Raw genomic sequence first — 12,838 nt, forward strand, 5'->3', positions numbered from 1 at the left:
ACAGAGGAAGCCAACAAAACTGAAATTAGAATGATCTCCTGCCTCCCAGAACAGGGCCCTTTGATGGACAAAATCTGAGCTCTTGGAACATGACAGCCCTGAAAGGATTGTGAAGCCCTTTGTGTACAATTAATATGGGCAAAAACAGCATGAGTTTGAACAAAGATGACCCAGAAGAGGACGGACAATGCCCCCTTGGAGTTTCAAAAAGACAGAGCACTGTCCAGGGCCCTGCAGAGATGCCAAAGTCTGTGAAGTAAAATAGAATTTCAAGACAGTAGGTCGCAGAAAGCCCTGTGGTCTCTCTTGCCTCTAGACATTTGCACATCCTGTTCCCTCTGTCTGGAACACTGTTCCCCACCCCCTTCACCTGGATAACACCTTAGTCATGCTCTAGGACTGAGCTTTCTATTGCTTCCTCCTTCCTCCGTGACCTGTCCTCCAGCCCAAGCCTGGGCCAGGGTGCTCGCCTGTCCTCCATGGCTGCAATTTGCTTACACTGGATTGTAATAACCTGTTGAATTTTCTCTTCCACGAGAATATAGACTTTTTGAGAGCAGAGCACACATCAGACTTGTTCCCCCCTGAATCCTCAGTGCTAAGCCCAAGGGCTGGCTGTACGAAGCCGGTATTAAAGAAATATTTATTGCAAAGATGAATAAATACTCAACAGAAGACGTAACACCCTCTCTATCGGATGCTGGTAACACCCCACTCAGATCGCTTTGGGCTAGAATACCCATCCCCCGGAGGCCATTGACTGTTGGCTGTATTGGCTCCCAGATGTCCCTTTCTCTGGAGAATTGCCCTCAACTGAACCAGATCACGGGCTCACCCTGCATCCCCGTCCCAGGATTCCCATCCTTAGGTTGATGACCAACAGACCCAAGCATACAAAAGACCAGCCCCTTACACCTTAAAATGGAACGAGCTCTGTGGTGTAATTCATGCTCCAGACCCTCATGGGGTCAGGCCATGTCCTTGCTCAACTCCTCCCCCGCCCTGTCCTGCTTCCCTCGCTCCCCTTCTCCTGAGAGCAACCTTCAACAAATCACTTCCCCAAGGATCCCTGTCTTGGGCGCTGCTTCTAGGGGACTCACCTAAAACACCCACCTTGGATCCTCACTGAAAGTAGGATGGATGGATGCATGGATGGATGGATGGATGGATGGATGGCTATCTAGAAATTGCTTTCATATTATCCAACTTCTTCACTGGAAAGATGAAGAGCCTGAGTCCCAGTGAGGCTTGGTCCAGAATACAAGCCTCCAGGACCTTCCCTGTCTCCACACCCACCAGCATCAGGATGCTCAGAGACCCTCCCCCCACCCCCGCCCCCACCCCAACACCCTCCCCTCCACCTCCAGCTGCCCTGTGATCCCCGAGGACCTGGCAGGCATGCTATCCTTGACTGGAAGATCTCCACATTCAGAGCCCCAATCCTGGGCTCAGGCCCTGGGGACTCCTCATCCAGAGTGGGGCTTCTTTCTGGAAGGCCTTCTGGGAAGCCAGGCTTTTCCCTGGTCAGTGGGCCTGAGTCAGCGGCTGGGCCAGATGTTTTGGTCTGAGTTGTTCCAGCTGGGGAAGAGCAACAAAGAAAAGGGTATTAAGGAGAATATGGGTTTCCCCAGAGGAAATGCATTCTCTGGCACCTTCTGACTGATAAGAACAGTTTACAGCTATTGATCTCCTACCATGTGGCAGGTGTTTTGCTAAGCTCCTTACTTTTTTTTTTTTTAAGTTTATTTGTTTGGTAATCTCTACACCCAACGTGGGGCTCAAACTCACAACCCTGAGATCAAGAGTCACACGCTCTTCCAACTGAGCCAGCCAGGCGCCCCTAAGCTCTTTACTTCTGGTGTGTCTTTTTTTTTTTTTTAAGATTTTTTATTTATTTATTCATGAGAGAGAGGCAGAGGGAGAAGCAGGCTCCCAAGGAGCAGGGAGCCCGATGCGGGACTCGATCCCAGGACCCTGAGATCATGACCTGAGCCGAAGGCAGACGCTTAACCGTCTGAGCCACCCCGGCGTCCTCTGGTGTGTCTTTGAACCTCAAAACAACTGTGTGAGGCAGGTGGGACCTACACGCACCGAGAAGGAGTCCTTGACCAAGGTCTGCCAGGCGGTGTGGGGCCGAGCTGGGTGTGGACTCGGGCCGGCTCATTACAGCTCCGTTCCAGATCCCCGAGACTTCCAGCCTCTTGAATGCCATCTGTGCACTGAGCCAGTTCGGGGGGGAGGGTGTCTCTGTCCCTGGCAACCCGCGCCTCCTTGTCACCTGGTCATGTCCAGAGAACAGTCCCCTGTCCAGCTGAGCGAGTGGGCGACTTACCTTTCCCCAAGCACTTGGCTCGGTGGGGTTTGGGAGAGTAGAGTGAACACAAGGCTTTCCAGGGCCCGTCCTGCTGGAGTGAGGCTTTCTCTGGAGGCCCCGGGGCTTGCCTTTGCCCTTTCAAGAAGGAGAATCTGAGCCCAGGAGTGGGGGATCTGGAAGAGGAGGTATTCTGACTGGGGCCAGTGCCAGGTTTGGGAGGTCTCCCATGGCCCTGTTTGGCCCTCTCTTCCTTCTTGGCTTCAGCAGGAGGGGAAGCTGGGCACACGTGCAGGGAGGATGCTTGCTTTGGTTCAGGCATGGGCTGCACTGTATCTTCTGGGTTTCCCAGAGGTCCCTGCATCTTGGAGGAAGATGAACTACCTGCCTCGAGGCCAGAGGCACAGGGCAGTGGCTTCTCAAGGACGTTGAGGTAGGGCTCCTGGGGCTGGTGTTCTGAGTCGTGGGTGGGTAAGTCAACTTTATGGTTGACCTTTCTCCTCAAGCCCAAAATGCAGGGCTCCTTTCCTGAGCTTGCTGGCTTCTCACAAGCCCATTTTTTCAAGGAAGGTCCCCCATTGGTCCCTGAGAGAGATGGCATTCTTTGAGAGAAAGGGATTTCCTTAGTTTTGGAGAGTTCCTCCAGTGCCCCCAAAGGACATTCACTGGATGTCTCCACTTCCCTACTGGGAGACCCTCCTCTGCTCTCCAGGAGGACCACATAGTCTCCCTCCAACTCCTGGCTGGCCACATGGTCCATCCTAAAGGCCACCTCCCCAGGCCTGGCTGGCTCCACCTTGATGAGTCCTGGGTACTTGTTTCCATATGTCCCGCCCTTGCCCTTGGCCAAGCTCTGGGCAAGCAACACCTGGCTGCCTGGGGACCTGGGCTGGTGCAGCTCCAGAGGGCTGCTCAAATCGAGGGCCTCTAACTGAAGGGACCCCCAGGCTGGGGAGACGACATTCACTGCTTGGGGTCTGTCATCCACAAACTCCGGGCTGGTTATCTTGGTCCAGGGCACAGGGGCAACTCCATCTTCTGAAGCGACCAGGCAGTTGTGTAGGGGACTTCCCTCAAAGTCACTGTTGATGGCCTCCAGCCACGTCTGGGTGAAAAGTATAGGGTAGGATGACACGGGAACAGGTTTTGTGTCCACTGTGCGGAGGTCCAAGGAGAGGCACTTGATCATGATGCAGACAGACTGTTCCTCCTGGGGCTCGACTTGGAGATAGAAGTCCCCTTGGCGCAGTAAGAGGGGGTTGAGGGGGGCCAGGTGCACCACGACCTCACCCCGCAGACACAGAGGCCAGCCCTCATGCAGGAAGAGGCAGTGTGAGTACGGGGCCTGGGGACAGAAGGGTGAGGGTGACGTCAGAGAATCCTGCCCTGAAAGGCCCTGCCCATCGGTCTGCTTCCTTCCCTCTCCCAGATGGAATCAGGAGCGGGGCAGGGAGGCAAGAGAGGTGCCTAAGATGCAGCAATAGGGACCCCCCATCTCAGGGGGGACGCACGACCCCTAGAGCAAATGCCTCTCCTGCCTCACCCTAGTCCTGAACCTGACCTTAAAAATGCTTGCTAGCCTACTGGCAAGGGAGAAAAGCTCTGAGTGGCAGATGCTAATTAACAGGAGCCTTTCCCACGAGGATCGTATTGCTCGGGTCACGGTCCCTTCTCCCCATCCATCCGAAACTTCTCTCAACCCAGATCAAGTCTGAGCCCTTCATTTTAGAGCCAGGAAGAGGTGGATCCCAAGGTCTGAATCACTGATTTGTGCAGATTACATAACCGCTCTAAGCCTCAATTTTCCTATCTGCAAATAGGAATGACCATATTTATAATCCGATTGGGTTGGTACGCGGATTAAGTGAGATTTTATATATGTGTAAAAAAAACCCCACAAAACAATGCCTGGCATACACTAAGTGGGTGTTCAATAAATAATAATTTCCTCTCCCTTTGACATTTACCCTTTGAAAAAATGGAATTTTCCATTAAAAAATAAGAGGGTCAGTTACTGCATTTACACCATTCTATAATTTTTAAGCAGAGAGATTACAGAATGAAGTCGAAACAATACTGAGTGAAAAGCCAGGAAATATGACCCCACCACTACCTTGCTGGATGACCTTGAAAAAAAAAAATCATTCCACTATTCTGGGCTTGAATGTTTATTATTTATTTGTTTATGACTTATTTATTTATTTATTTTCCTTTACTGAGTAACGACATGGCAGGTGAGGCAAAACTTAAAAAATTTTTTTTAAACAGGAGGTGCCAGCAATTCTCCATGTAGGTGGACACAGCAGGGCATCCTGGAGCGGGTTGGACACTGATCTCTCTTGATGGAGCCGCTCCGCCGGGCTGTGTGGGACCTGCGCCCCACAGCGACACCATGTGGCAACAACAGCCTCAGCAAGCAACAGCCTCACTGGTCTGACAAACAGGTCTCTCTCTCTCTACCTGGCTTTCGGAAAAGAGTCCTGTGGATTGAGTAACACCGGGATAATCTTACATAATTTGGATGTGTATGTGGGAGAGCTCCAGAGAATGACACCGCAGTTCCCATTAATGAAGCAGGTGCTTCCTGGGTTGATTAACTGGGGCAAGAACTGACCACCCTTGTACCCCGAGTGGGTAAACCAGTTCCCTCCCGTCAGTGACACTGTAGATTTGGCTGCCGCAGGGAACCTTCCTATCCATAAACCCCTCGAGTCTGCGAGTTTCTCCACTACTTCCACGGAGCTCTCTGCGGTTTACAACCTGCTTTCCCTCACCTTCTCATTGAACAAGGCAGTATTGAACAACCCAGCAGTATTGAGAAACAGCAACGCACCCTAGAGGTGGTGGTTATGATCCACTTATTTGAACCTCACAGTCACTCGGTGGGGCAGGGTGTTTAGGCTTCGTTGTCCCCACTGTACAGATGAGGACAACTGAGGCTCAGGGGGGTGAAAGAACCGGCTCATGGTCACACAGCTGAGAGCAGCATAAACAGGACTTGTGCCTAGGCCTTCACATTAGGAGTCATCTTTGTCTGTCCCTGATCCCCCACTGGACTCCATCTGAGGGTGCTGGCTGCCCCCGGGTGCTGGCCTTTACCAGGGCCGACTTTGAGGCTGGCACATTCTTATTTCCAGGGGAGAAAGGAGGAAGTGGGACAGTGACAGTCAACGGCTACTAAGCACCTACTGCATGCCAGGCTCTGTGCCAGGCTGTGTATCATCTCTGGGACGTAGGTACCGTGTTATCAACATTCCCACTTTCCCATTAAGGAAACTGAAGCTCAGAGGGTGATTCTCCAGCTCCACAGTGACAGAGACTGGTTTTGAACCTGGGGCACCTTACTCCTGCTGCCATATTAGTAATCCCGCCCCCGGCTTGGAGGTGATATGAATTCACCTATAATTATAATTAAAATCGCCCATAATTAAAAATAGAGAAATTAAAAGGTTGTGACCCTCGTTCCTGGAAGAAATGGGGAAGGAGACCATGCAAATGCAGTTTTAACGGCCAGAAAAGGGAAGTGCGGAGTTGTAGAGCTTGTCACGGGGAACGAGTGGGGAGGCGCAGGATATGCATAAAATAGTGTCAGGGTGGATAAGTGGGGGTTGGCAGCAGGTGTTCAGTGAGAATCTTCCTTCTCTTGCAATAACAATGACTGTGCATGCCACTGTTTCTGTGTGCCAGGAACCGCCCCGAGCACAGGAAATGGAGCATCTCAGTCTCCTTCCAGTTCCAACCATCTCTAGTTCCGGCTCCCAAACCTGAGCTTCTAGCTGCCATATTCAATTCCTTGCTACCACTGAAATGATGTGCATAGTCCCCACTCTTATTTTTTGCCCCTGGTGTATCATGTCCCTGATACACGGGAGCCAGCGGGACCGATGAACCTATTAGTGATGCTCGAGGCTGGGGCAGCGGGGGGATGGGCATTAACAGCAGAGCAGGGCACAGCTGGCAACCCCGTGAAGGGTGTGGGCAAGTTCCTGCAACGGGCGTCTGAGGGTTTGGTCTCCAAAGGCCTGTCCCCACCCTTAAAACAGTCATCACCTCTGACCAGAGACGTAGGCGTATGATGCAAGCCTGGCCAACCCCGCTATCCCATTTCTCTGGCTGCAGTGATTGGTCCAGGGGCGGACATCCAACCCAAGCCTGGCCAATCAGGATCCTTCCTGGCAACTTTACTATCTGCAGCTGATGGGGAAGAGTTCTTTCTCCTCTCCAGGATGGGAGTTGATCCCAGTCTTGGGGGGACATCTAGCCTGTAAGAATGACGTTGGCAAGCAACGGGAAGCAGAGACAACAGACAGAAATCCCTAGGGGTTTGATTGGTGTATCAACTCGGGGCTGAGGCCAGATCAACCTTGAGTAAAGATCTGTCATTTGCAGCCACTGAGACCTACCTAAAACACTTTTCTTTCCCCTTTGCCTTAGAGAGGTCTCCCTGAGATCTGGCTTCAAAGAGGTCTCCTGGGACAAAAGTGAGTCCTGAGGCCTCAAGGGCTCCAGGAAAGATCTGGAACGTTCTCTGCTATTTCCACTGTAGCTGACCTACTTCAGCCAAGGCAGCCTGGTGATGCCTACAGTGCCAGCCCCAGGGCAGGCTCCCAGGGGCCACCCCACAAGGATGCCTTTTATCCAGGATTTACTCCCTGCTAGTGAAAGGATAAACGTGATTGACTCCTAGATACCAGAGCGCAAAGGGCCAAGCGAGCTTCCTGCTCCACTGGGGGGCTGACATCTCCATTTGGGCAAAGCAACGGTACCGGGAGAACCATCCCACGTCCTCAGTACTTGCTCTGAGACAAGACATGCACAAGCCCGCTTCCTTCTCTGCTCACCTCCAGCCCCCTGGTTCTGGGAGTGCTTGTTCCCCGGCCCCGCCGTCCCTTCCAACTTACACAGGCTGCTTCACGCACTTGCTCACACAGGCGCTTGGCAGGAATTAGGAAATCCAGGAGGAAGCTCAGCCCATCCCCCTGGAAGTCAGAATCCAGGAGACGGAACACCTGCCCCAGGATGGTGGGCGCCGTCGCCTCAAAAGGGGGGTAGAGGCCTGCCAGGGCATGCTGGATGGCTGCGTCCAGGGATGGGGGGTCCTGTGGGGGATAGGAGAAGAGTAGGAAAAGTGATCGTAGGAGTAATAATAAGGGTAGTGGCCACTTCCCATGACTTCCCAGGCCCCATATGACTGAGGCTACTGCTAACTTGCTGACCTCCTCTGCTACCCCTACCCCTCCTTCAGCCCCTCCAGCCATAGTGGACTTCTTTCCTGTTCCTCAAACACACTGGGCACCATCCCACCTCAGGGCCTTTGCACTGGCATTTCCCTCTGTCTAGAATACGCTTCCTCAAGACATCCTCATTCCCTCACCTCTGGCAGTCTTTGCTCAGTGTCATCCACTGGTCCAAGGTGGAGTGGAGGGATGATGGGGGCATTCAGGTCAGGGCCAGAGGGAACGGGGAGGTCAGCATCCCCAAATCCCACCATCTGACAGACCTGCGGACCTGCAGGTTGAAGCTGAGCCATCAGTGAAGCCCAACCTGTAGTCAACGTGCAGGTGCATCAACATGCAGGTGCGTGAACGATAATAAATAATTGCTGTTTTTTAACACCAAGTTTTGGAGTGGTTACACAGCAATAACTGATTGATATAAATTAATATAATTGATACATGAGCTCACAGATCCAGACTCACATAACGAGCTGCCTCTTGGAGACCTTCCCTAGATGTCCACCAGGCACAGATCATCAACACGTCAAACCCAACTCAATATGTCCCTAAACCCACCCCTCCCCCATGTCCCTACCTCAGTGATGGCCCCACAGTCCAGTCAGACTCCCAGGCCAGAAATCTGCTCATCATCCTGCCCTTCCTCTTGCCTCCTCTGCTCACACACAACCCTCAGCCACGTCCTCTACTCTTCCCACAGCCAGCAGCTCACCCACCAGTTCTGCTCTGCTCCCCTGTCCCTGCGCTGACCCAGGCCTGACCCCTGTCTCTTCCACTGACTCCCCTCCCCATTGCCACGCAACTTTAGGCAGCCTCACTTCCAACTATTCTGGACCAGGCACCCACAGTGATCTTTCTCAAATGCAAACCTGACCACGGAAGTATCCCCACTGCCTTCAGGAAAGTAACAGGCTCTGGGTATTCAGGTCCCCTGTGACTTTGGCATTGGCCTCACTTCCCCCCCCCACCCCCAAGCCCGTCTGCCTCTCTAATGCATCAGCCACAGGGCCACCTGCATTCTATTGCTTACCTCCAGGCCTCTGCACATGCCGTTCCTTCCTCCCAGGATACCTTCCACTTCCACTCCCTCTTCACCTGGCTAACTCCTTCTCATTCTTCAAGAGTTGAGTCAGCCCTCATTTGTTCCATGGGATTTCCCCTGACTTCCCTCCCCCACACTCCCAGGCCAGGTGTCCCCTCTCCTGGGCCCCATCATAGAGGTTCCCATGCTGATTGCCGTCTCCCTTGAAGACTCTGGGCTCCTTGAGGACAGGGCTGGTAAGCAGAATAGTGGCCCCCAAAGATGCCCGTGTCCTAATCTCCGGAACCTGTCAGTCTGTTTCCCCACAAGGCAAAGATGGAATAAGCATGGAGAATCAGCCGGCCTTAAGATAGGGAGAGTATCCTGGATTATCCAGTGGGCCCCAGGCAATCACAAGGGGTCTCCAAAGTTCAAGAGGGTGCTGAAGAGGCGAGAATTGGGGGCGGGAAATGTGACGTTGGAAGAAGGATCAGAGAGATGCCATGTTGCTGGCTGTGAAAATGGAGGAAGAGCCCAGGAACGCGGGCTGCTCCTAGCTGCTAGAAAAGGCAAGCAGATTCTCCCCTAGAGTCTCCCGAAAAGAGTGCAGCCTGCCAACACCTTGGTTTGAGCCCAGTGAGACCCGTGTTGGACTTCCAATCTATAGAACTGCAAGATAGTAACTGGATGCTGCATTAAGCTACGAAGCCTGGGACCATGTGTTTCAGCAGCACGGGAACTGCCACAGCGGGGGGCATCAGCTCCTCTTCCTCCGGGGTCTCCTGTTCCTGGCACGGGGCCTGGGCCAAAACAGGTGTTCAGTAAATGCCGAGGAAGGATGAACAAAACGTCCCTCTCTGAACCACAGGTTTTTCCATCTGTAAAACATTTTGGACAAGACCAGAGGTTTCCAGTCTGGTGTAGTAATAGAACCCATGGGTTATGATTTTCAACTCTTAAAATGCCTAATGGAAGCCATTCTGGTTGGCCCAGACTGCTTGCAAGCTCTGGGTCCATCTGTCACTGAGGGATGTAAAGCAAGATGAGAATAAACTAGAATCCAGAGTAAACGGAGCTTATTTGGGGCAGAAAAATCATTTTTACAAATGAGGTCCCTTCAGACAGGGAGATAAAACACGGGCTTTGAGGAGGAGGGATATGGTACTTCTCCATCCCAGCAAGACTCCAGTGCCAGGAAGCTGTAACACAGGGGACTTGTGACCAATGGTCACTGGACCAATGTCAGGGTCACCACTCTGCCCCCGCACCCACACAGCCCTGGGCACAGGGGAGGGCCCCCATCACTAGTCGTGGAAGGAATGTATGTCTACAACCCCCATTCTGAAGGAAGGAGGGTCCCACCACTGTCATAACGTAAACGTGGTAGGGATGATGTACCGCAAGTTCTTGATGTCAAAAGTGTGCATGCCCAGGAAGGGCTACTTTCACATTGAGGTGCCAGGCAAGGTCAGGGACAGGGAGAGGGGCGTCTTCAAGTTGGCAGAACAGGGAAAGGCTCATCTGGCCTGGCCGCCTCTTCTAATGCTCTTCCCCTCCAAAACAAGGCCAAACCCTGAGAGTTTTCCCCTACCCACGCCATCGTGAGGACAGCAGTGGGAATGGAAACCCAGAGTTAGAGGACCCTGACTGACACCTGTGAACACGCAGACACACTAAATCAATGAAGCCAGCACCCCTTCCCAGCCTTCCCCACTCCACCCAGCCTCTCCTGGGATGCTTGCTTTCCCGGGTTCCACATCACTGTGCCACCTCGAGTAGGTGCCTTCCCTCTCTGGGCCTTTCCTTGTGTGCACGTTGAGTTGGGCTAGGTTTGTTTCGTTTTGTTTTTTGGAAATTTTTTTTTTTAAAGATTTTGTTTATTTATTTGAGACAGAGAGAATGAGAGACAGAGAGCATGAGAGGGAGGAGGGTCAGAGGGAGAAGCAGACTCCCCGCCGAGCAGGGAGCCCGATGCGGGACTCGATCCCGGGACTCCAGGATCATGACCTGAGCCGAAGGCAGTCGCTTAACCAACTGAGCCACCCAGGCGCCCTGTTTTTTGGAAATTTAATCATTCGCTGGCATCTTCATGAATTTTAGCATATCCAATACCATTTGTACTGCTTCCCCCCCCCCAAATCACTCACCAAAAATACTTATATAATTGCATTTTAAACGGAGACTATGCCACCATACTGGTTATGAGAATGCAGCCAGACTGCCTGAGTTCAAATCCCTGCTCTTACCAAATGGTAAGTGCTTATGTGACCTGGCAAGTTGCTTAGCTCTCTCTGCTTCAATTTCCTTACTGGGAAAACTGGAATTTGTGGTTGCACGTGCCTTAAACAGTTGAGCGAGACGGAATGAGATAAGACACGGAGGGTCTCTGCACAGGACTAGCACTTAGTAGGTGCTCAATTCAGCAACAGCTATCACTGCTATGCTCGTGGCCATTACTATGGTTATTATTATGTCATCACTTTATGGGGAAAATCAGCATCAACTGGCACAAATGGAATGGAACTTCAAAGATAAACCAATGATGCATTGGGCGGTTTTTGTATTATTTTATTTATATAAATATATTTATATTTATCATATACATTTATTATTATAGCTATAGGATAGACCTTACATTAGTACATATTTCTATAAATAATGCAATATATAACTATATGTTAAATACACACTTATTATATAAAATATATTTCATTCTTACTGTTTTAGTTCTGTAAGTAAGCAATGAGAACAAACACATAAGTTCTAGGACATCTGGTCACCTCCTAAAGGCTCATCAAGTTTCTCTTTCTGTCTTCCAAAGCAAGCTTGCCATGCATTAGAAAGGTGGTGAAGACATCTTATCGTGAGAGGGGGGTTTTCTCTGGGGGTCCCCAGAATATCAGAGGGAAGTGCAAAGGGCCTGAGTCGCCCACCACACGACTCTGTGTTATTTAGCTCTAGCCTGTGACAGCCTGTGTCCTGACTGTGGTCTGCATGCCAACCTCGGGGCATCTCTGCCTTGATGTGCCTCAGTTTACCCATCTGTAAACGGGGAATCTAGAGCCTATCCTATCTTGCTCAGATGATTCTTCTGCAGATGCAGGGAGATGATGCATGCGGGGGTCCTGAGAAAAGGGTAAGTTTCTGCTGCCTTTTTTATGATTTTTTTGTTTCTGTTTTTACTCCTCCTGTCCGACAAAGCTAGAGTCCGCACCTCTGTGTGAAGCCATGTGCCCCTCCTGACCCCCCTTCCTGAACCCACTGCTGTCACCCCAAGAATAACAACAGCTTCCAGGCACCTGCTGTGCACCAGGCCCTGTGCTCACTCACATTCTCTTGCTTAGCCACACAATGGTCCTGGGGCAGAGAAGAAACATCCCGCCCTACAGATAAAGAAGCTGAAGCTCATCTTGTCCAAGATTGCTGAGAGGAGGAGAAAGACGGAGCCACGATCCAACCCAGTCTTGGCCAGTCAGGCCCGCCGTCTTCCCCTGCCCCCTGGTGCCTTGCCCGCCTTGGGGCCAGCAGCAGCCACCAGCCTTCAGGGTGGCCTTCCCAGCCGCCTGGCCTGTAGCGTTTCAAGCTGTTTACTTCTCGCAGACTAAAGCTCACAGATGGGATGCCTTTGGCTTTCACAAATGGGCTCACTGGCTGCACACTATAACGATTTAAGGGGCAGCCAGTAAAAAACAAGAATGTTCCAAGTTAATGGGACTCCAAGCTCTTAGCCGGAGCATTACCTGCTACGAGCCTGAACCCCAGGGGTTCATAAGCTGTCCAAGTATGGGGGTTAGCACACAGTGTGGGAGCCCAGGAGCCTGCAGGAAGGAAAGCTGGCCCCTCTCCACTCAAAACCAATCGGGCAGCCCAGCCTGGGCCCTCAGGAACCCAAACACCGCTGGCCAGACACGGGCCCCTCAAAATGATTTCCGTGAAACTTAATCGACGTGTTTCCATTCCTCCCCAGTGAGCACAGCCAGGCTGGGTCTTTAACCGTTCCTTGCAAGAGCCAGCGTGAAGCTGCAAAGGGAGAAGGCAAGACCAGCCAAAGCCGGTCTGCAGCCCTCCAGCTCCTCTCCAGCAGCAGAGAAGGAGCCCCCAGGGGGGACCCCCGCAGACCCCACTGCCGGGCTGGAGCCTGGACGATGCTCATGGGCCTTCTGGATGGACCCGAGGAAACTGCTATGGTGCTGACAGAAAAGTGTCTGTCCCCAGCAGTTCCCTCTGGGCACGGGAGTGGGAAGGGGTGGGGGCGGGAGGTTTCTGCACTTC

At 52.1% G+C, this 12,838-nt stretch overlaps 1 protein-coding gene across 1 annotated transcript in view; it reads right to left on the reverse strand.

Annotated features, from left to right (window-relative positions):
- The window catches only part of KIAA1755 (KIAA1755 ortholog), a 31,419-nt gene extending 21,253 nt beyond the window's left edge, over positions 1–10,166 (reverse strand). Inside the window, exons 1-5 of the mRNA XM_021689299.1 lie at positions 10,158–10,166; positions 9,271–9,366; positions 7,213–7,410; positions 2,333–3,656; positions 1,390–1,578 (exon numbers count right to left, since the gene is read on the reverse strand). Of these exons, the coding sequence (XP_021544974.1) occupies positions 1,390–1,578; positions 2,333–3,656; positions 7,213–7,410; positions 9,271–9,366; positions 10,158–10,166 (1,816 nt within the window). The remainder of the gene's footprint in view (positions 1–1,389; positions 1,579–2,332; positions 3,657–7,212; positions 7,411–9,270; positions 9,367–10,157) is intronic.
- Positions 10,167–12,838: the final 2,672 nt, after the last annotated feature.

This window comes from Neomonachus schauinslandi, chromosome 10 (genome assembly GCF_002201575.2).
Source record: "Neomonachus schauinslandi chromosome 10, ASM220157v2, whole genome shotgun sequence".
Lineage (NCBI taxonomy): Eukaryota > Metazoa > Chordata > Mammalia > Carnivora > Phocidae > Neomonachus > Neomonachus schauinslandi.